At 44.1% G+C, this 24,298-nt stretch overlaps 1 protein-coding gene across 1 annotated transcript in view; it reads right to left on the bottom strand.

Annotated features, from left to right (window-relative positions):
- The window catches only part of ASB2 (ankyrin repeat and SOCS box containing 2), a 35,759-nt gene extending 11,844 nt beyond the window's left edge, over positions 1-23,915 (bottom strand). Inside the window, exons 1-7 of the mRNA XM_024197132.2 lie at positions 23,762-23,915; positions 16,169-16,433; positions 14,355-14,447; positions 11,830-11,996; positions 9,154-9,309; positions 6,862-7,107; positions 2,659-2,830 (exon numbers count right to left, since the gene is read on the bottom strand). Of these exons, the coding sequence (XP_024052900.1) occupies positions 2,659-2,830; positions 6,862-7,107; positions 9,154-9,309; positions 11,830-11,996; positions 14,355-14,447; positions 16,169-16,422 (1,088 nt within the window). The 5' untranslated portion in view covers positions 16,423-16,433; positions 23,762-23,915. The remainder of the gene's footprint in view (positions 1-2,658; positions 2,831-6,861; positions 7,108-9,153; positions 9,310-11,829; positions 11,997-14,354; positions 14,448-16,168; positions 16,434-23,761) is intronic.
- Positions 23,916-24,298: the final 383 nt, after the last annotated feature.

Genomic DNA, 24,298 nt, shown 5'->3' on the forward strand with positions numbered 1-24,298 from the left:
ATTTTGCAGCTGAAGCCCACCTATCTTTCTGACCCCCAAGGGCTCTGTTCAGCATGACCGTGCCTCCACAGCTGCAGACTCTACTTCCTATTCAAAGGTGGGGGGTTCTTCCCAGTGAGAGACAGCCAAGCAAAGCCAATTACTGCTTTACATGACAACCCAAGGCCACCTCCTTCACAGGGCCACCTGAGTGCCATTCCCACACTGGAAGTGATGCTGGATTGCCCATGGTCCCTACCACCTGACCCTTTCTGCCACCTGCTACCAGGGATGCTGTAACTAGGGATGCGGGGAATGCAGCGCCCTCTGGCTTGAAATGGTTTCCATCATATACATGGTTTTTGGTTTTGTTCAATGTCTTTCAGCACCCCACTGTACAAATTGTTCCAATGCCACTGCCGGCTGCATTGCCTCCCAGCTGCTGTAGATAATAGGATGCTAATAAAAATGCACCTAGCGATTGACTGCCATCTTTAATAAGTCAAAATAAATCACAAACAAATTCTGCCCTTCTCCACCACCACTCCTGAGCACTGGGAAGAAAGGGGTTAAGTGACATCTTGCTATGATCACAATACTGATGATACACAATTATGAATTCCATGCCAACAAAATTCATTTCACATTAATATTGACAAGACATCATTTAACATAAACAAACACCAAGCAATAAGAGTTGAATGTTGAGCCCTGGGACCACATTCTTGGCTTTTTGACGTTATGAAGCCTCCGTGTTCTGGCAGCAAGTCTGAATGTGGAATTCCTGGAGAATTACGTATTAAATCCGCAGGAATATAAAAAGAGGTCACCATGAAGGGTGTTGTTATATTGAATACCAAAGGAATTAGGAACGACTGGCCACTTGGGGTAAAGCTTTGTCATCTGGATAAATATTTGATTTTGGCTGCTAAAGAAAGGATACTTTTGTTTCACTTCAGTTCACAGCAGTTATAAACCAAAAAATGTGCTCAACCTTTTAAGTGTGAAGGAACTAAGACTTCTGACTTAATTCTGAACTCATCTGCACTGATGGGAATCAGCAATGACTGGTGAGAGATTTGGATCAGGCCCCTTACTTTGAAAGTGGGGTTGGACTCAAGTTGGAGAGCTTTGGAGCTGAAGCTAAACTTGTCCAGGTTTTGGGGGTGTTCAGATTGAGAGGTCTGGTTCAGGTTTAGTATTGGCATTCAGATTCAGAGCCACTTTTCCAGAGCTTAGGGAAGGAGGACTGGAACTGGGTTTCTGCCTCTGACCCTTTTCTAGTTTAAAATATGTTTGTTTTTAAGAAAATCTCTTTTTAACTTAAACCCTGGAGAGAATTCTGAGTCATGCCAGCATAAGGCTATAATAACTATTCCTACCTACATTATAGCAATATATACATCAGTTACATAAATTCACTCGGGGATGCCTCCTGGCACATACAGCCTCCACAAAGGTACAGTTACAGAAAATAACAATCCTTACATACATCACAGTAATATTGGGAAGTTTAGTTAATGTCTGCAAAGTGCGTGGAGATCTTTGGATAAAAGGCATGTTGTTGTCAAAAAGGTTAGGTTCTTTGTGCATTTTGAAATGGGAAAAATCCATACACAGATTTTGCAGCTGTATTTAGTTTATGATTCTACTATTTATTTGGGGATTTTGATGGGAACATGAATAGATCCATAGAATTTAAGGCCAGAAGGGATGATTAGGATCACCTAGTCTGATCTCCTGCATAACTGCATAGATTTCATCAAGTGATTTCTACAACAAGAGCACATTTTTTAGAATGATATCCAACTTTGATTTAAAGACTTCAAGTGCATTGGTTTTTGGCATTATTTGACGAGCTCTAGTCATTACATGGTTTAATGTGCACATCAGCAACAATAAACCATGCTAAAATATTGTTGGGCCACACACATCCATCACATCCTATGGTAAGTTGTTCCAATAGTTAATTACTCTCATTATTAAAAATGTGTTTTGTCTAGCTTCAGCTTTCAACCATTGGAACTTGTTATGCTTTTGTCTGCTAAATTAAAGAGCCATCTATCAGAAATCTTTTCCCCACTTATAGAAGGTGATCAAGTCAATTCTTAACCTTCTCTTGTGTAAACAAAATAGATTGAGCTTATTTAGACTGTTACTATAATTTAAAGCATGTTCTGCAGACCTCAAATCATTCTTGTAGCTCTTTTCTGAACTCTTTCCAATTTCTGAACATCCTTTTCAAAGTGCGGACACCAGAACTGGACACACTATTCCAGCAGTGGTCTCTCTAATGCCATAGAGATTTATTTATCCACTCCTCGCCTGTCAGCCTCTGAATTATTTTTCTCTATAAATGGTGATAAAATCTGAACACACTGAAAACGTGGGCAGCATGTTCTGCTTCTGGAGGCCCACCACTAATAAGTAATATCTCAGATGAGGTAGCAGGATCCATCCCTGGTGTGGAAGGGAAGGCCTTATGACTGACTCATACCATCCCAGCAAACACACCCTTGAGTTTAGTATTTGAAACCCAAACTCTGTGAATATAGGGCCATTAATATACTGATGTACACTATGTGAGGATCTGGGCCATTAATTTAACAAAAAATCTGAATTCCTTTCTACAGGGTGAAACGATACAATAAAGTGATTAAAAACACACCAAAAACTTACTCATAATTGCCTTTTTTGGATGCTATATGAAGAGGTAATAAACCATCCTTATTGGTTTTGTTAGCATCTGCACCTTGGGACAAGAGAAACTCCACCACCTTTTCATGTCCATTTTTACAGGCTTCATAAAGAGCAGAGGCACTATCGCTGGCTTGGGTGTTGATATCAGCCCCTAGGAGCACAAAAAAAATTGAAGAGCTAAATGGCTAGAATCAGGTGTAACATATTTTGGATCAACAGCCCAAGTCTCCATGACTTGCCTAAGGTTTCAACTACAAAACTGCCATTAAGGCCAATTGATTGCTCATATTTCCCTAACACCATTTGCTGGGCTGGGGTGAGAGTGAGGGCAAGGCGATAAAAGAACAGCTTATGTCTTCTTCACTGTGTTTTTGCTATGAGGTAAATGTTTTCCCCAGTGCTGAGGGACTGAGTGTAACAGGGTATTCTTTGGGGCCAGCCAGTCCACCAAGGACAAACCATTGCATAAAAGTGGTAATACACTACATAGGAAGAGAGATTAAACAGCAGTACTCACAAGATAATACCCACAAAGGGTGTCTACAGTTAGATTCTGGTCATAAGCCCAACCCCACCCACCCCATTTTCTTTACCATGTTTAAATATGATGGAGGAGAAATCATGTTATAACATGGCCTTTTCTTGCCTGCGTGGACAGAGAAAGTCCTATGTTTTATAACCCTGTGTTGAAGAACCATGTTTTAATCCTTGTGCATATACCCAGGCTAAAAGATGATTCTGTAACATGGTAGGGTTTTTGCATTTGATTTTATTTTTTGCATTATTTGACTAGCTCTAGTCATTACATGGTTTAATGTGCACACCAGCAAAAATAAACCATGATAAAATATTGTTGGGCCACAACCAGGTTGAAATGTAGTTATTTTTGTGGCACAGTTTTAGGACCTGAAAACCTGTGTCAATTTCCAAACCTGGGCTTACATTGTAATAGACAGTGCCACTCCACCTTCAGGCTGCCTGATCTATGATTCATCCCAAAATGAATTACAATCCATTGGTTTTCTGCTTCCCAAACTCTGATAAGAAGGAAAAAAAAAACAAAAAAAATCTACAGTCTATCAGTCTTTTGTTTGGGCATGAAAACTCCCTGCCAAAGAGAACATTTCCCCCCTAGCTGAAACATCTGTGTTTTGTTTGGCAATTTAAAGATACTGTAGCTCGAAACACCAGGAGAATTTCAATGACAAAACACAAAACAGGGCTACTTTCTTAATGAGAAATAAATGAAATCTTTCTTTTTTATTTATGGCAAACATTGTTTATTGTAAAAAAACAATTATATTATTACTGAGGTTCTCAGCAGGTCTTTTATGGCTTGAAAATATTGGGCAGTTTTATTGGATTTTCCTCAAAATTGAACTTTAAGGGCATTCTAACATGTAATTGAGTTGAACCACAAATCATATTCAAATCAGTGTTTAAATCACGCTGGAGTAACTGGTTAGTTTTCAATGTCACATAAAGCTGACTTGTGAAAAATGTGAACTGGAAAGCAAGCAATATTTTTTTGTTCTCTATCAGCCATAACTGCAATCTATATTTTTACAACCACATATCTTTCTTTAGAGATTTTTCTTATCTTCATTGCGGTTTAGTTCTTATTTCATCAATATATTTCTATATGTTGGGCCTGATTCTCATTTACTCATTTACTTATTCTCATTTAAGGAGGCTGTGTAAAGGAGACAGAGTGGGAATAAATTATATTTGCATCCACTTTTAAGGTGCTTTTACATGACAAAAGTGGTGTAAGTGGCCTTAGTGTAAATGAGAATCAGGCCCACTATATCTGTCTATACCAACACACCACATATTGTCTGATTCCCAGCTGGTGTAAATCAGTGTAACTCCATTAACTTAAATGCTGCCTTACCAATTTATACCAGCTGAGAATCTGGCTCATTATTATTTGATAAACTACATAAAATTTGTTGTTCGCACTGGAAATTAATGACAGGCTTAAGCATGGTCTCCCTTTATTTGCTGGGGCCAAGCTATCATTTCTTTGTAAGGGGTGGTGAAGCCAAAGGGTTGGTTTTACATGCATCATGACATGCCAGGAATCTGCTCTGGTGCATGCGTAAGAGAGATTTTAAGGTTATGAACCCACCTGAGAAGAAGTGAGCACAAAGACTCATGGGACTACAGGAGAGAGCTGGATTCTAAAAGGCCTTTCTGGAGCAGAAGTAATATGAGATGTGACTTCTTGACTCATTATGAGAATCAAAATATTCTTATTCTTCCTCTGACTGACTAAGAAATACATTCTTCCTGGGCCATATCCTGCTTGCCTTACTCACAACAATAGACTTGATAACTTTCAAGGGACTAACTCCTTACATGAGTAATGAGAGCAGGATTTGGCCTTACCTAGGGACTCTAAAATCCTCCCCCCCTCCCTAACACTAATAAACTTATTTAGTGCTTTTCAACCGCAAAGTGATTTACAAACACCTCCTCGTTAATCCTCCTGGTGCCCCTATGAGGTGGGAATGGTGAGTATGGTATCTCCTTCTGTAAAATGGGGATAATGAGGTAACCAGCCCCAATGCAGGTGTACAAGTGTGGAAGGTACAAGAAGTCTTTCCCCTCTGTGCCCCTTGCTAAAGGGTTGGACAAAAATCACATAGATTTCAAAGACTGATCCTTGCCCTCTGGAGCACAAGCCACTTGAAAAGGGATAGGGAGGGAAGAAACCAAGCTAAGGTCCCTTCTACCACCTCGTCAGCCAACAGAGCTGGCTGTCCGAGAAAGGGAGTGTATGCTGCACCCTCCTACAGATGGACAGTGCTGCACTTTCTCTGCACGATGAGGAGCTCTAGGAGGCTTTGTGCCCCTCATTGCTCCCACTGGAGACCTGTGGCTCCATAACTCCTACTCAAGGGCTATGGCTAAAAGCTACAAGAATAAATGGACACAAATCTGACATCAGGATTCATAACATTCAAAAACCAGTAGGAGAACACTTCAATCTCTCTGGTCACTCAATAACAGACCTAAGAGTGGCAATTCTTCAACAAAAAAACTTCGAAAACAGACTCCAATGTGAAACTGCAGAACTGGAATTAATTTGCAAACTGGAAACCATCAGATTAGGCCTGAATAAAGACTGGAAGTGGTTGGGTCATTACAAAGCCTAAACCTAATTTCCCCAATACTAATTTCCCCCTACTGTTACTCACACCTTCTTGTCAACTGTCTGAAATGGGCCACTCTCATTACCACTTCAAAAGTTATTTTTCCTTCCTTGGTATCCTGCTGTTAATTGAATTGTCTTGTTAGACTGCTCTCACACTTGGTAAGGCAAATCCCATCCTTTCATGTATTTATACCTGCTCCTGTATTTTCCACTCCAAGCATCTGATGAAGTGGGTTACAGCCCACGAAAGCTTATGCCTAAATAAATGTGTTAGTCTCTAAGGTGCCACAAGGACTCCTCGTTGTTTTTGCTAATAGAGCCTCAGTGAACTACCCTACACCACAAGAGGGAGTCCCTCGACCATGGAAAAAAATTGTTTCTGGAATATCTTCCCTGTGACCTTCTGAGAGACAAGGTGGATGAGGTAATATCTATTTATTTTACTTCAGAAGTTGATCCAATAAAAGATATTACCTCACCCACCTTGTCTCTGCAATATCCTGACATGGCTACAACAGCACTGCATACGGTGAACCTTCAACATTATGGGAAACAGGACAAAGTGATACAATATTTGAGGAGAACTAGCTTTGCCCAAGTCATATCTTATTGAATATTCATGAGCAGACCATGCTTGGCTAACATTTAACTCTGACCTTATTCTTATCTTTCCCTGTCTGTGACTTATTCTTCTGTCACTGGATTTTTAGGATACACATGTACAGTGACAGTCATGAAAACTTTTGTGTTATCATTGCTGCACAAAGTAAGGGCACCAAATTGCTTCTAAATCGAGTGACCATTGATACTGAAGAAGCACAATCATTGTGCACCTGTATTCTAAACCCATGTGGACTGTTCTTGCTAGAAGCTTTCAGGGAGAAACAAGTGTTCACCACCTCTGAAAACTAGGCCTTGTCTCCAGTTGGTTACTGAAAAACTGAGCCAACCAAAATTAGTGGATACTTTTGAATATTTAGGCCATAATATATAAAGCAAATGAACAGCACCACTGTACTCACCACACTTGGCAAGGTATCGCAAAGCATCTAACTGCCCACCCTCGGCAGCCACAAATAAAGAGGTGATCCCATAAGTGTTCTTGCTTTCAATCTTGGCTCCCCCTTTGATCAGGATATCAATTATTTCTATGTCATTCCGAGAAACGGCCTCATGGAGAGCAGTCCATCCCCGATTGCACCGGTGGTTTGCATCGGCATTGTACTGCACCAGCATCCTTACAGCTTCGATGTTTTTGCGTTCACAGGCTGTTTTAACAAAAGGCAGGTCATTTAGGCCAAACTTTTCAAGAGGCCACTAACTCTGGGTGCCGCAGTTCTGGGTGCCCATTACAACACGCTAGAACCTGAGGTACCTAGAATCACAGGCACAGACGCTTGCTTCTTCTTTGCCCCGGGGGTACTCAACCCCAGTCCTCCCCTGACCCCGCTCCCATGCCACCCTTTCCCTCAAGCCCCCACCCCCACCCTGCTTCTTCCTGCCCCCACTCCGCCCCTGCCCTGCTTCTTCCCACTCAGTTCCACCCCCTCCCTGAAGCGTGTCCCATTTCCACTCTTCCCCCTCCCTCCCAGCGCCTCCTGCATGCCGTGGAACAGCTGATCCCTGGTGGGAGGGAGGGGGGGGGAGAAGTTGATCAGTGGGGCCGCCGGCGTCTGGGAGGCACTGAGGTGGGGGGAGATGGCTGATGGTGGGTTCTAAGTACCCACTCATTTTTTCCATGGGTGCTCCAGCCCTGGAGCACTCATGGAGTCAGTGTCTATGATCACAGGCCACTTTTGCAAGCTCTGGCCATAATGTATTGTACATCGCATGTTGATATGGGCTAGGACAGTACAATGGCAATTTCTTTGTAAGCCAAAGTATAATTCTTCATGATGCCATCATTTCTCCTGTGGGTTGATTCTTTCCTTGATGAGTGGGTACAGCTCCCACTATCATTAATGCATGTCATTCACATGCATTGAGAGTGGACTATCTGACCTGACATTACAGCAATTATCTATCCATGGCAGCTTTGCAAAATTCAGCTCACCCACATTCCGAAAGGTAAGTAATTTTTTCATCATCATGGTAGAGGGTGAGTGTAACAGGGTATGCTGGCCCTTTAAATAAAGAGGAATTGGGGAGGGGAAAGATCCAGGCTACCCCATTCCAAGTAGCTTCAACTGTATAAAAACCCTGGGAACAGCAGGGACAGATGTGGGCAGAGAGGAAGAGGTCCTGAGGTAAGATATGAGAAGATATGACTGTCTTTTTAAGGCACCAGTAGCCTTGTAATGAAGGGTGGGGCAATGCTCCTTTCTCTCCCAATCAAGCCTCCAACCAGTTAAAATAAAACCCTGGAAGAAGGGCATCACATAAGGCAGAGGGAAAGATTGTTCTGCTAGTAATCCTTCAACACTCACTCCCAGAAGGAGCAGGAGTGACCTGGGTTCTCCTTGCCAGGCCTTGGAAGAGAAGTGAGAAATGCCTCCGGCCAGGAGGAGCACTGGGAAGAAATCTGTTGGTTATCAAAGTTTGAGTTTAAGATCATTTTGACTTTGAAAGACTTTGGCAAACATGCCCAGTGAAGCTGGTGCCAGGAAATTTAAAGGGACCCACCAAGAAATAGGTAATACACTGCCTGGGTAATACACTGCCACCTGTGGGCAAGCAGATTTTGTGTTGAGGCTAGTAAATTTTCGTAACAGTTTTCCAAGGCTGGGTGTGCTTCCATATGCTATGTTTTGGCCCATCTTTTATATTTATTGAAAAGTGAAACAGTCCCTTAAATCTGGTAGCCTATTTTGGGCCAGAGTTTCAAAATCCAGTGTCAAGTTGGGTGTCCATAAATCCAGGCACTCAAAGAGAGTGGCCACTTTGTAAAATCTGGGCCTATACATTTAAGACTAGGCTAGCCAGAGCACTAGAAAGAGTACCATGGGCACTAGACAGAGCACTACAAAAAGTGCCGTGGGGAACCATCCATTCACAGGGAGATGGACCTGATGACCTAAGAGAACTTTTCCTTCTCCAAACTCTGATTCCATGGATTTTGTGTGGTTTTGCTGAATAAAGTGTTCTCAACACAAAGCCTGTACATTTGTGCCTTTGCCCACACTATAAGTGAATGACTGACATCTTCTCGGTTATTTTTGCTCTGATATCTAATAGGTGCTTTGAATTTTGTATTTAAAAAGACACATACATACTCATATAGAAACAACATGGGCTTGATCTTCGGAGGTGCTGAGCACCTGTCACTTCAGTTGAAATCTAGGGGGCTCAGCATCTCTGAAAATCAGGCCATTTACCTTTATAGAGTGGAGTCTCCCTGGACTTGTTTGTAATATCAGGTTCAGCCCCGGCTTGCAGCAAAGAAAGTAGACAGTCCAGGTTTCCCCTGCTTGTTGCTATGTACAGCGCTGTCTCTTCCTGAAGCGTACGCTGATCAGTGGTTCCAGGGTATGCTAATGAGATGTCATTGTTCCATAGTTAGTAAGGCATATAGCACATGTTGTCTAACTCTGACACTGTGAACGCTGTTGCTAATCATTTTGGGGCAGGGATGATCTAAGTATACTTGGTCCTGTCTCAGTGTGGTGAGGATGGACTAGGTGACTTGAGGTCCCTTCCAGCCCTACATTCCTATGATGATTTCAAACATGAAACCCCAAATGCTAGGAAATTACCCAAGAGATAGCTTTGCCATGCCATCCAGATCAGATTCCAGGATTCTCTGCAAAACCACCAAAAACTCTCTGATAAGAAACATTTTTAAAAAGAGGAAAATAAAATCACTTGACGTTACATATCACTCCAGATATTAACATTGCCGTAAATACGGCATCAGAAATCAATGCTGCAGTAAAAATTGCATCAGTGAGTTTGCTGACACATTAAATTGCTTTCATCTATACAGCTGGCCTGCATTTAGACAGTCATAGCAATACATGCTGGCTAACACTCAGCCTTAGAGGTGATGCATTTTCCGGTTATCAGTAAGAGGCACCTTATCGTACTGATGGAGAAATTAACCAACATGTTAGCGATGGATCTGAAGCAGAACACAACAACCGAGCCCCTCGAAGTGCAGATCAGGTACAGATGAGGATTCAAAGTTCAGGACTTGGGGCTGGGCCTGCCTGTACGTGGGATAAAGTGAAACACCAAATCTGAACACCCCTGAGCTTTGGGGGAAGTTTGGCTATGGAGCCAAATCTGGATGTAAACATCATGACTCAGACCCATCTCTAGCCCATCTCTGGAGGGGTAATCCAGGGCCCAGAGGGGTGGAAAATTTGCCATGCTACTGCATAGACTGTCTGCAATCCAGCTCCTCTCACTGAGGGGCTCATAATCAATCAGCACAAGCCGCAAAGGTGACTGGCACTGGCTAGGAGCAAGATGTGACCAGCGTGTTCCCTGAGAACAGGGTGACTCAGTGCAGCCCTTGGGCATACTCTGCTGGTGAGGCTCCTGTGAAGTCCCAGCCACAATGTAAAGCTGCCATGCCCCACTGGAAAGCCAGGGGAAGGGTGATGATGCTGTCTTCAGTGGAAGGGGAGGCAGAGGACGGGAGTCTGCATGAGGATCAGAAAGGTGCAACCTGTATCTGCCAGTGCTGACAGTGCCTTTTATTGGATGAAATAGAAATAAATTGGAGGGGTTAGAGCATAAGCCAGTGCACCCCAGAGCAGTGCTCCTGCTGACCATGGGTATGCAGCCAGCATGCCATTTGCTTTGACATCTTGGAGCCCAGTGTTTGGATCTATGTGTTGTGATGCCCAAAATCTGTGCACTGCATTTTCTTTTTTGAGGCACTTTAACTCTTCAAAATATTTCAGGGTCCCCTCCCCTCCCCCCAAATAAACAAAGTCAAAGTAGGTTGAGAACATCCTGTAGGTTGACTATAAAATAGGTTACAGAACAATAGATTGGACACTAAATTAGGTTAAAATGTTAGAAATGTAGGTTGACTATAGCTACTGGTGATTCGAAAAGCAATTGAGCAACTGCTCTCCAATGGGAACTCAAAACCAAAAGTAAACCAGAAGCCCATTATTAACTATTAGCAAACAGAGGCCAGGCCAGATCTTCGGCTGGAGTATATTGGTGTAGCTCCTCTGACTTCTCTGGAGTTACATTGATTTACACTAGCTGAGGTGTAAATGGGAACTGCAGGAAGCGGCATGGACCACAGGGATGTGCTGGCTGCCGCTTCCCACAGCTCCCATTGGCCGGGAATGGTGAACCGCAGCCACTGGAAGTGCGGGCGGCTGTGCCTGCGGACAGTCAATGTAAACAAACTGTCTCGCGGCCCACCAGTGGATTACCCTGATGGGCCGCATGCGGTCCGTGGGCCGCAGGTGGCCCACCACTGATCCAGACCATTATTTTATACCCCAAGAAACCTGATAATATGCGGCAGGCCAACATCAGCCCAGAACAGCACAGATATCTCTCAGCACTTAAGATCTTAACTGTTATTTATTGTGTACAGACTGCAAGCTGCTTATTCAAATAGGGTGAAATTCATACACATGCACAAGGCTTGAGTAAAGGGTCTTTTTGCGAGGAACTGAACAAAGGTTGGTGTGATGTACTGAAAACTCTGTTAAAATTGTAGCTTGTCACGTTAAATTTCAGGATTTTTCCTGATCCTGCTTGCTGTCTATGGAGCTCTGTAGGAAAGTGTGTGATCTGGGCCTAGCAGCACTCAGTCTGCAGCCAGCTGGCCTACAGTAAGGTGGAGTGAGCTGTGCCACTCTATTTCAGGGAACAGCCTGCTGTGTCCCCCTCTGGTTTTAGGTTCTTGTGTGTTATCTAAGAAATAAAGCAGTGTTACAGTGCAACCTTTCAGCAAGAGTATTTATCTGTCTCTGTGTGTATGCCATGAACAGAACATGGGGGTGGTTATATTTTCTTGTTTTGGGCTGATATTTATAGTTTCTCTTCCATTTGTAATCAGTTGTTTTTATTTTACTAACCTCTTTGCAACACTTTCAGGCAGCCTACTTGGCCATAGTAGGCAGCTTCATGCAGCGGTATCCATCCATCCTTATTAGGTTCGGAAAGGTTCTTCCCTGATTTCATCATATTGAGCAGGGCACTTTCATCTCCTTCCTTGATTGCTTCCACTACAGGATCCAGCTCGCTTTAAAACAATGTTTAAAATCAATTACCTTTTGCAGCGTTACAGTAAAGCTTTTTACAGCATCAACCAAGAATGACTGTGAAAGCCTAGGGCCCACCTACGCAAACTAAAATGGCAAGATTTTGGTGGCTCTGGGGTGCACTGGCTGCAATGGACACTAGCTCTATAGGACTATGTGATTCTACTCACATATACTGCTTTCCTCTAAAAGGTAACTCGGGATGGTCAAACCTGTCCAGAAACCTCTTTCCAATGCTTCTCTCCAAACTCACACCGAACCTGCACTAAACTTTTCTGAGGTTTGAACAAGTTTGTTTAATTGTGTAAAAGAAATGAGCCCAGAAGTAGAAATGCTGAAATACCATGAGAGATTGTTCTTGTGGTATTTCTGGAAAGCAGGAAGTGCTGGGAACCTCACAAGAGAGTCTATTCTGGGAAGATAGCTGGTCCAGTTTCTCAGAAGTCAGTGATGTAATTCAGATCAACACCTGAACCTTTGTGTAATGATCTGAACTCACCTCCATTGAATTAAGGAGTGGAAGAGAAAAGCTGTCCACCTTACTGAAACTCCAAACATGACACAGTAAGGACTAGGTATTAAAAAATGCTCAGCTTCTGCTTCGGCACCAAAATATGTGGCCAGATTTTCAGAATGTTGGATGTTGAGTTCCTTTGGACATCTGTCTGTAGGAATCACAATGGGAGCTGCTGAAAGCTAAACAGTTGTGGAAAAACTGGTCCTTTTTAAAGTACCTATATGGTATCTGAGCTCTTGAAAATCTGCCCCTTAGCTCTTTAGAAAATCCCTAAAGACACCTTCCTGAAAACCCCTCACCCAGGTGAGTAGTCTTCATTCCCACGAGTAGTTCTTTGAATAAAAACTACTGGTGTGAGTAATGGGTTTGCTGGACCAGGCCCTAGCTGCTTTAGCCAAGCAGACTCCGCTACAGCACGAAAGTTTAACGAGTGTCACACTGGAGCCCTTGTGTGATTGGCCTGCAGCACAGCTGGTCAGTATAGAAAAATAAACACTCTGCTGCTTGGATTCTGTCAGAAACACGACAACTTCTGCAGCGGGAGCAGGGAGGAAGTGGGCAGTTTTTAAAAAAACATCTGAATCTTGTGAACTGCTACTGCATCTCTAAGGCAGGTAGCAGGCGGCTGAATTCCCACTGCAAGAGCGATTAGGGATGGGGTCTATTCTGAGTAGTCCAGAGCAGGTGGGCAGGAGCACAAACAGTGCAGGAAGCATCTTCTCTTCCTAGCACTCCATTCAGGCCCCAGGCAGAATGATGCTACTGGCTCTCCCTGAGTGTATGGGGGTTTGTAAGGGCTTGGCCAGCTTAACTGGGGGTGTGACCAAGGCTCCCACACATACACATACCCAGTCACATTCCTGCTAGCACCCACAAGCAGGTGGGCAGAGTAATTTAGGTTGCCCCTTTCTGCAGTGAGTGCTCAGTGCACTCTCCTCGACACATCCTCTCAGGCATTGTGCCTGGGACATGCAGACACCATGCAGGTGTTCTCCCTCCCCCCAGCTCTTTCACAGGAGTATGGGCACAGTTTGGTCCCCTCCCCCTGTTTCATCTTCCCTGTCTGATCTCTCTATCTAACCTATCCAGCAGTTTCCCCCAACTGTAGCTGTACTCAGCCAAGCACGTTTACGCTCTTTCAAAAGGAAGAAGTCCAGCCTGCAATGGCAGCTTCCCCCTTGGGGTAAGAGCCACAGCCTGCGAGGAGGAACATCACGGCCCCTCTTGAGAGCGTGGGAGAGGACATGTACCCCTGCACGTAGGAGCCCTGTACAGTGACCAGATGAGACTCACGCTGTCCTGAAGACATTGACCAAGCGCACTGACAAGGATCAGGCTTCTTCACTCAGATTTGATGCCCCTTGATGTGTTTATGTTCCTGTTTCCCAGGCTCGACCTCTGAACTTCATACAGATGCAGTTAAAAATAACACCCGCCTGATTCAGTTGTGATTGTGACATGGAAGCCAGCGTGTATAAATAAACCACAACACACACATCCCTTTTCCTCTCTCCCCTGCCATCTCAGTGCTGTCTAGGGATCCACAGAAGCCTGCACACATGCAGTAGAGTGCGGGGATCTGTAGGGCTGAATAGCCCAGGAGTGACTGGGTGTGTGTAGGGGGCTCGGGGACGGGCAGGGGAGGGCAGGCAGGGTGGAGGAGGGAGCAAATGAATAATATTCCCTCAGGCAGTTCTATGCATTCCTCCGGACACACATAACACCACAACCCCCACCACCCAAAAGCCTCCAGCTGGCTAGTGAGGGCAGACAGACAACAAGGCTAATTTGGAGCAAGACACAGCGAGACAGAGACACTTACACAGGCTGGGGGGTGATGAACAGGCTGCCGTCGTACCTTCGTCTGACCCCCCAAGATGACCCTGGAGCTTGGCCTCCGGACTGGGCTGCCAACCTGGAGTAGCGATGGCACGAATGAAATAAAGAGAAATACTCTGAATAGGAGAAGCAGGTCATTTTCGGGCCCCTTACTAAAGGCAGGAGCCGAAAGAGGGACAGAGAGAGAAGGAGCCTGCCGCCGGGGCTTTGAATGAAAGCAGATGGCCACAGCTTGCTCTGTGCAGAACTCAGCTGCTCTCTCAGCTCTGGATTATTTTTGGCCCACTGAGGAAGTGTCAGGGGATTTGAATGACCATATAAGACAACACTGAGGTTAACCTCCCCACACTAGACAGGAGGAAGATACAGAGCTAGATGACATTCTTCACCTCAAGGAAAGGAGGATCTGAGAGCACAGTCAGATGAGGAAGTCTGGTGAGGGGATGAAATAGGGTCATTAGCACTGTGCATTCAGGAACAGGCCTCATGCTGGACATTACCCTACCAAGGTCCTAGGCCAGCTAAAAACCTGGGGCCACAAACCTCCCTGCAGGCTTCCATACCTGCCTAGTAATAGGGTGGGCAGGCTGTGCCCTTGCCGAGCACGGGAGCTCTAAACTGCTGAGCTCAGGCAGAGGTGGGAGAGCACCAGTCAGTATGCAAAACAGCAGATGCTATCCTGTGCTAAAATCAGCAGGTGGCAAGGGACGCTTCGGAGTACAGGGCCAAAGCTGACAGATCTGCCCTTAACCTGCCCCATATCAGATCCCCATTTCAGACCCTATGCTAAGCAACATGACCAGGCCCCACAACAGATCGTATATCAGGTGCCATACAGAAGTACCTCCACCAGATCTTGTAATACTACAATAATCACAGTGGGTACAATCCTGGCCCCATTGAAATCAGGATTTCACTCTGTGTACATATGACACCCATCACATTGTTTGGGGGCCTGTAATAAATTGGTCATCATAAGATTACAATTAGAGCTGTCAAAAATACACAAAATATATAAAAATTGTTGTTCTTTTGCAGGGTGTGAAATGCACCTTTTATTTTTTGATTATTTGATTTTTTGTAGAATTTTTTTAATGAACTTTTCCATCTTTTTTGAGAATTTTTCATTTTTAAAAATGAAAATCAAAAATGTTTGCTTTTGAAAATGGCAGGTTCCTGTAACCCAGTGGGCTGCTTAGGCGTCGGCACTGAGCGTGACATTGTGTGGGAAGAGGGGTCTGCCTAGATGTGGAGTTACTTTGGTGCACCTGGGTGTCCACGAGCTCAGAATTTGTGCCTAAGTAAACAAAAGCAATATGTTTGTGACACCTCAGTCGTGTTTATATCCGTGTGTTTTATATACATATTTGGTTCTTTTGTGTGGGGGGAAAAATCAGAACCTTTCCACATTTTTTCATAAAAATCCTGCAAGCCTCACCTGAACAGAACTAACTCAGGAAAGCCCTCTGTTCCCTGCAGAGCAATGAGGCTGCCACCTGAGTGAGGACTCTTTAGGTAAGAAAAGGTTGCAGGACTGGTCCAGTGTTTTGCACAGATACACAACTTTTAGCAGACATTCGGGCCCAAGTTCTAATCCAATTGACAATGGTGTCATGCCAGAGTAACGCCGCTGACTCCAGTGGAGCTACCCCAGCGGCAATGAGATCAGAAGCTAACCATTGTAAATTAATTACAAGCTGATCTGTTAAATGAGTTTCCGTGCTGTTTTGTAAAACTGTCTGGAAAGCCATTTTTCAATGGGGCTTTGTGAAGGCCCCACCTCACTCACACACTCACCTGTGCCAAGGATTGATCTGGTGTGGTGGATTATGAGAGCAAGGACGCGTCAACGTAGGTGGCTCTCCTGGGGCTGTCATGACTGATTTCTGATGACTCTGGGCAGCTGACTGACCTGAGGGATCCTCTGTCAGGCTCTGTTCTATGGCCAGTTGAATAAGCTCGTCTTCACTCATGCTACTGTACAGACTGTACTCCTCATGACCTATTGTTTTTCTTTGGGTGTTTGTTGTGGCCGTAATCTTTGTAGCCATCTTCTGCTTGCCTAGTACCAGGGGATAAGAAGAAACTGTAAAAATCAAAATCTTGAAAATGTGAAGTGACGTTCAACCATCTTGTGTCCAGGGTCAGATCTGTACCTTGACTTATACTGACCAGGAGTCCTTAGCATATTTTCAGTCGAGGAGAAAACACATTTTAGCAAATCCACTGGAGGCGACATTTAAACGTAATGGGCCTGATTTCTTTTTTTCTCTTTTAGCCCTCTTATAATAATTGCACCTCGCGGACCCAGCTAATTTATCTCTTGCTAAGTGGGAGAAGTTACAAGTGAGTAAAGCAGACTTTCTTCTGCTTCCTTCAGGTTAGGGCACTTCTGGGCAATAAGATGTAGTGGAAATCCCCCAAGGGATTAAGAGAACACTGTCAGTTTAAAAATGAATCAGAGAAAACATTAACACGTCCCCCTCTGTGTTACTGGCCTACTTGTCTTTGCTTATTGAAGATGGAAGTTGCTAGGCCAGATCCCCAGATGGTGTAAAGCAAGATAACTGTTGATTTCAATGGAGTTAATCCCGTTAGCTGAGGATCTGGCCTGCCACGCCCTTTTCACCCTTTACGCTATTAGGTTACTTTCTGTAGTGCACTCAGCTTGAACAGCAAAAAGAGACTAGTCAGTTTCACTTCTGTGCGTCTGCTCCCTCTCCTGACAGCAGCACTTCTGCAGGCCCATGTGTCACTCACCCCTGGCCTGTGCTAAATCCCCAACTTTTCAGGGCTATGCAGACACAAGGGCTGATTCTCTGCTGCCCCCCACCTTGTGCACTCATTTACACGTGTGCAAAGAGGGTGTAAAATGCTACCCAGTCAGAATGGCAGTGATTGATGCCTGCTTTGCATTGACTCTCTGCAGGTACGGTATATGAGACTACATAAGGCGCCGACTGGTGGAGAATTGGTTTCAAAGAGCCCAAGTTCATTTCACATATCCACTTGGATGGGAGCATGCTGTACAGTGTGTCTACCGCCCTGTCTCCTTCCTCCCTCAAATGTGCACTAAGCCCCAACATTAAAACCAGCCGTGTGTCTCCAATAGGATTTGGGGGAGGGGGAAGAAAGGAGCATGCAGCGGGGACAGCATTCCTTCTTCTGGCACTAGCAGAGGAGTGAATATGACTCCTAGATAATCACCTCTTTGGGAGAAATAAGGAGAGGTTGCATTTAAAGAAAGAAAAAAAATCTGAGGGGCTTGCAGCAGCTGCTCTGTTGGTTAATCCTTAAAGGCAGGTTGCTACCCTTCCAAGATGCTTAAAAGCAGCTTATAGGGAGTGGGAGAGACCCAGGGAGGTGGCTCCTTAGAGGAAGTAATGCACAAGGTGGAAAAGCAAACAGCCGGTTAGTGCTGCTACTCCAGTGGAAATAACTTTGCTAGCAATGGGGTTTCTAATAGGGAAACAAGAGCCAGGTGCAACTGTGCCAAAAGAGAGTTTCTGGTAGTGGAAAGCCAGTGAGTCCCTATTCCTTGGACTGACTCTCATTGGTGCAGATCTCCATCAGCTCTGCAGGATTCACGAGGGCCTCTCATTAGGGCTGTGACGTGTCAGTTGTTCAGCCCAACCGTCGCGTCCCTTTTCAGGTGCTCTCCTTGCTGTCCGATTGCAACCGACATTTGCCAAGTATTTTGTACACCGCCATAAGCCAAATAACAGGCTAGCTCAAAATGACTGTGAGGAGTCACATTTGTAAAGCAAGGTCTAACAGAAGAGAACAGCCTGGGTTCTTGGGAGGGATGTCAGGCACTGACAGACCTGTAGCATTTGTACTGTGCTAAGCACACTGTAAAATGCCCCCCAACCCCCACCCCAGAGTCTCTCTCTCTCACGCACACTCTGTAGGGAGTCATATAACCTTTTAAAAAAACAACGAGGAGTCCGGTGGCTCCTTAAAGACTAACATATTTGTTCGTTTTTAAGGTGCCACCGGACTCCTCGTTGTTTTTGTGGATACAGACTAACACGGCTACCCCTCTGATATATAACCTTTTGTTGCTCTAGACCACCATTCATTCCCAATCACCCTAGGCGTCTGTGCCAGTTTACTAGACTAAGAACTCTGCTCTGCCAGCCCCCTGTGTAACTGCGCACTCTCCATTTTGATCTCTGGATCACTAGACTGCAGCTAGTGGAGAATATAACCCTCTGGTAGGGGTTATGGCAAGTGCAGATGCATGGAACGTGAGCAGCAGTGGTGCATCAGAGCCAGGCACACAGGCACATCACTATGGTCCCAGGAGCTTAGAGTATCTCATGTTCCAGCTACAATATGTTACCACTGCTCTAAACTACCTTTACAGACGTTGTCTGTAGGGCAGAGGAGACAGCTCTGATGCTCGATTTTACAGTGGTAGAGGGATGAGTCAAAGCCCATGAAGATAGTCTCCATTCATATTTCCATTGAGAGGTAGGATGTTTTCTCTGATTACCATTAAAAAAAATCAGTGGAACTGTCTTTGAAGCATTTAAAGAAAATGTAAGAGCCTGAGTAAAACCTACAAAAGCAAGGAAATGTAGATTTAAGGACTCACCTTTATTCTCATTTATCCTGCTGTGCAAAGTTCCACGGGGTATATAACACATGTGATTACTGCCTGCACTGATCTCAGACTCCAAGCACCACAGAAGCAAAAGAGGAAAAGTTAAGGGTGGAGAGTCACCCTTGATGTTGTATGTATTAGATCATGCTGGGAGTGTTAATTTGACTATTAAGGGGTACAATATGTAAGCTGTACCCCACAACAGTTGTCTAAGTAAAAGGTTGGAGGCTTGAAGTTCTTCAACCCTGTTTTATGCCAGATCTCACAAGGCTGATATTTGATTATTGTCTTCAGTGATAGCTGGCATGCAGGCAGTGACAGCCTTAGGCCAGTGCTATGACCCCTGTGCAGCCAAGGGATCTGTGCCAAGCCACCAAACAGCTGATAGCTCCAGGAACAGAGCCACAGTGGCCCTTCCTCCCTTCTCAGCCACCTATCCATGCTTTGACATTAGTGCCACAGACAAGCCAAGTACCATGACCCAGACCTTCCCCAATGGCTCTCTTTGCCCCTGGGCTGGTTGAACTCCTGACATGTTGCTCTGCTGTTTTACACTCCATCATCCACTGTACTTGCTTGGCAGCTGGTGTCTGTGTGCTGTGTATGTATGGAGACCGCGTTGTCTGACTGCACATGGCAAAGTAGCTGGATGGCATTTTGTATGATCGAAAGCCTCATACAACCTAGACAGGAAGGTAATTTCTTAGTGTCCCTCTCCCCCTTTTTCTTTTGTTTCATTACCTGCAGAGTGTGTAATGGGGGGTATATGGGATCGTGAATTTTGGGATGACTCTTATTTTCTCTCTTAAGCAATCCCACCCACTTGCAAAAAAATCCATATCGGTGCTCTCCCCTTATCTAAATATTATGACAAGAGTCCCAGCGAGTGCAGAAACAACAGCGTTGGCAGCGGCTCCAACCGCTGACTCATCCTGCAGAGAGAAATGGTATGGGGCCCAAAATAGAGAGTTTTTTTACTAGTAAGTCATGTTTCTCTCATCTAACTCGCAGGACCAAGGATGAGGGAGCCAAAGCCAAATTCCTGACTTCTAGGGATTTTCAGACAGGCTCAAAGTAACAGAAAGTCGTGACATTCTGATTCCTTATCGATGAGAGTCCAGATTTGATTCTCACTCATTCTCTGCTAATAGGTCTTTATTTTCACGCACATCCAGGGCTCTGAAAGTGAGGTCACATTTTCACCGGACAACTGCACTCTAAAGCAGAGGTGTCATCATAACCAAACAAGTAGGCGCTTTCAATCCTGCGTCACTAGACACGAGCTATATTGTCCTTGCTAAACAAATAAATAACAATGAACAATCCCAAAGTAACCCCGGCCCAGCTCTAAGTAACTTGACTAGATGCTGGGGCCCTTCAGAGGGGGAGGTGGGGAGGAATCCTTTTTTTCCATTCAACTCCAGCATAAGGGTTGGAATAGGCTCCATATCATGCCTCTTTTGTGAGAATCATCATAGCATTGGATGTTCCAACCCCAGCCTGCCCCAAATGCTGCCTGTCGCCATCCTGCCCCCAGAGAGTTAGCTCTGGCACAAAGAGTGTGCATGATCTGCTGTGCAGACATGCTGATCTCCCCATGTAGTGGAATCATGCCAGTTCAGCTGTGTCAGGGGCCTTCTGTGCCCACAGCCTATGGGTAGGGTTTGGACCCAGAAGGCTCTGCATAACTCCACTCCGCATAACTCCACTCCTCCTCTCTTATCTTCTTCCTCCCGCTCTGGCTCCCATTGCTCAAACCGGCCCACCCCTTCCATCTGCTGCCCCCTCTGCACCCTTCTCAAGCTCCTGTCTGTGGCCAAGGGTTTCAGGCACGGGTGCCTCAAGTTAGACTACTATTGTCCTTATGTAGGCACCTCAGTGAGTGTCTGGAATTGCAAACCTGCCTAACTTTGAGGCATCCCCAGTTTTGAAAATCTTGGCCCATGTGCCTGCTCCCATGGTGTGCCTTATGCTTAGAACAGTCTCCCTGTTTTGTGCACCAGCAAATGACCACCTTCATCCAAATCCTGCCTGGACACACACTTCTCCTGAGAACTAGTTAAGCAAGAATCCACCAAAGACAGAAAACAAAACTGCTCCATTTTGAGACTGGGCAGCAGGTGTATTGTGTATCTGAACTAAGTCTGCTGAGGCAAGAAGCATGCCTTCCTCTCTCTTTGTACAGACCGGAGCATCCAGCCAACCTGCAGTCTACTGCCACACAAGAGCTGGTAAGTTACTGTTCCCCCTCACAATGCTTTTCTGGTATGTAGCTGAGCTGCCTTAATTTAGTGGTGAGCTACCAAAATGACCTTATGAATGCCCCCTGGATTAATATGCTATAAACTGAATATTCCCCATCCACTGCAAGGGAAATTAGTGCCATCAAAACTCTTTGTGACTAGGAATGGTTGAACCAGTTTAGTTAAAGTAAGAATCAACTCAAACCATCTCCTCAAATTGAAAATGAATCTTGCTTGTAAGTTTAAAAATACTGGTTTAACTGTTAAAATGACTGCATTTTATTTGGATTTGAACTTCTGAATATCCCCTGAATTCCCAGGCAATACGGGGAATCTCACAAGAGCCTGCGCTCACACAGTTAGACTGAACCTATGGTGCCTGATAGGAACAGAACCTAAACATTGAGGCGTTTTGCCCATCACTATTCATTACCAAAACCCTTTGCCTCTATTCTGAATTGCTGTGTTACTGATCTCTTCTTACATTGTACTATTTTGCTGACTGTGCTATAATTTAATATCTCAGGCTAACAAGATCCTCCTGGGTTTGAATTCACAGCCATCTCCACATAGGGTCTGCTCCTGCACTTTCAGCACAGGCAAGGCTCCCCCTTGCTAAGTAGTCTTCTTCTTTTTGTTGGATTGACTTCAATGAAAGTTTGTCTAAGTAAGGCATAGAAGATTAGACCCATAATGTACATGGATATGTTAAGCGTATACAGAGACAAAAGTACATGGTAAGGAATGAAGTGCTAACATTGTAGGCCAGGTCATGACTTCCTTCCTCACATTAGTGAGCAGTTACATATGAGTAGTCCCACTGAAATCAAGGTTGCTACTCATGTGAGTAACTGCTCACCAATGTGAGTAAAGACTCACCATCTGCCTCTGTGGTAAAAACCATGGACATTTGTCATTATTATAGGACTGTTTGCTCTTTGGAGCAGAGACCTCCTTTTTGTCGTGTGTGTGTGCAGTGGCTGGCAAAATGGGGCCTGATCCCTGAGTGGGTCCTCTAGCCACTACCCAATGCAAATCAATAATATTAGTATAGGGAATAAAAAACGGGTCATTAACTTCTTGAACCACAGTTCAGTACAATTAATGACTAAATATGACAATTTATATGAAACAACAGGTCACCTCTGAACGCACCTCCCATAAAACATAATGTATCCAGACTGCCAGTCCCTGTTCAAAAGACTCAGGGAAGCAGCATTGCAGCTTACTGTTAGAGAAGGTGATAGTAGGTCAAGGATAATGAAGAGGTCATTAAAGGAGCAGTGGAGGGGATCTTGCCTTAGCATTGATTTCACCCTGCTCAACTTGTAGGTAGATACAGAACTTCAGTTTCTATGGTTTATGCTTCATTAAACGGCATTGATCACGTCGACAACAACAAAATTAAGAGACTCCAAATGAAAAAGAGTTAAGTGGGATTTGCTTGGTTTACTATTTCTTTTTCCCTTCGTTTTTAAGGCCCCAATTCAGCAAACACTTCCATACATACTTAACTTTACATATGAAGTTAACAGGATTGCTCATATGTGCAAAGTTACGTATGTGCTTCAGTCTTTTGCAGGGTCGAGGCTATAACTTGTGCCTTTAGATCTTCATGTTTTGGGCCAGATCCTCACATGGGGGTAAAGTCTATGGAGCTACGCTGATTTACACCGGTTGAGGATCTGGCTTATTTTTTTTTTATTTTTTTGGGTAAGTTGCCAGTCCAACCTCTACAATTTTCCAAGTAAATTATGGCAGTTTACTACTAAGAATATCATGGGCTTTTTAAACAATGAAAAGATTTTACATTTGAAAACATTCAGAATTACCATGTTTAGAGGGAAAACAAATAATGTAGGTCAGGAGCAGCAACAGCAGCAGCAGCAACAACAGCTAAATATATTTTTGCAATAACGGTTGACGCAAGCCGGTCAAGTTCTAGCACGATGCTGAATAAAGCAACTATAGGCTTCCAGATGGAACTTTCCAAGTAAAGAAATCCATTCCAGCCCCAGCTGTCAGAACATGTCTCACTGTTTATGAAGTAAGATTGGCACATCTCACAATGCCATCAAATCATGATTCTGCACAAACTCTTCGATGCAAAGGGTTTATTTCTTACCAAATTGGATCCATCAGTACAGAGTTAACTGCAATAACAACTCCAAAGATATAAATAAAGGGAACCATTTGCTAATATCATTTTGCTAGTTTACTCTATACCTGGTACACTGCATGCACTTTACGGTACCTTAAATATGTCATAACAGCATCAGCAACTATTTTTCCATGTGCCTTAGAAACAAGACATGCAAACATTCCAAGTGCACATTCTCCGTGTAAAGGAAAAGTAAATAAACCATGCAGCTATGATTCTTTCCAAACATTTCCAAATTAAATTTAACTGATAAGCATTTTTTAAAAAGTCTTGGTTAGTTTACAAAATATGATAGGAGTAAGTATTTTCACAAACCGTAACAAATTAATAGATCCTGCATAAGATAAGTAAATTTAAAGCATGCATAGTTGCATTACCTGATGGTTTCTGAAACAAAACAATAATGCTGCAAAGAGTTCTCTCCTTGGGTAAGTCTCAGTACAGAAAATCCCCTTTAGTATTCATCTCTTGCCTTTCCTTGGGTGCGCGGATCTACTGCAGGGCAGCTTTGAAATGCTCTCACTTTGAAGCCTGTAGTTTATTTCTGGATCACCCCATGATCAAGGATTACCAGCCAAAATATAAGTTGTTCTGAATCTCAGATTTCCTGCTTGAAGATGCACTGGAGAAACTTTTATCCATCCTAAAGTTCTTCTTTGTTGCTTTAATTTGTAGAACTTCGCTTCATCAAGCATCCTGTAGCTAAATGACACAAGGTTGACCTTTCTATTACATCATTATTTATTGTCCTTGACAAGTAGACCATATATGGATATGTTTCTGAAACTTAAAGGAAAAAAAGAAATTGCAGTATATTTTTGATATAAAGTATGTGGTCCTGGAGGGTTTCATTTATTTTGGGGGAAAGCTGCAGGCAGATTTTCTACTGTACCTGCTTTTGCTGCAGCTGCTGC

Source organism: Terrapene carolina, unplaced genomic scaffold (assembly GCF_002925995.2).
Source record: "Terrapene carolina triunguis isolate 2854851 unplaced genomic scaffold, T_m_triunguis-2.0 Scaffold96, whole genome shotgun sequence".
NCBI lineage: Eukaryota > Metazoa > Chordata > Testudines > Emydidae > Terrapene > Terrapene triunguis.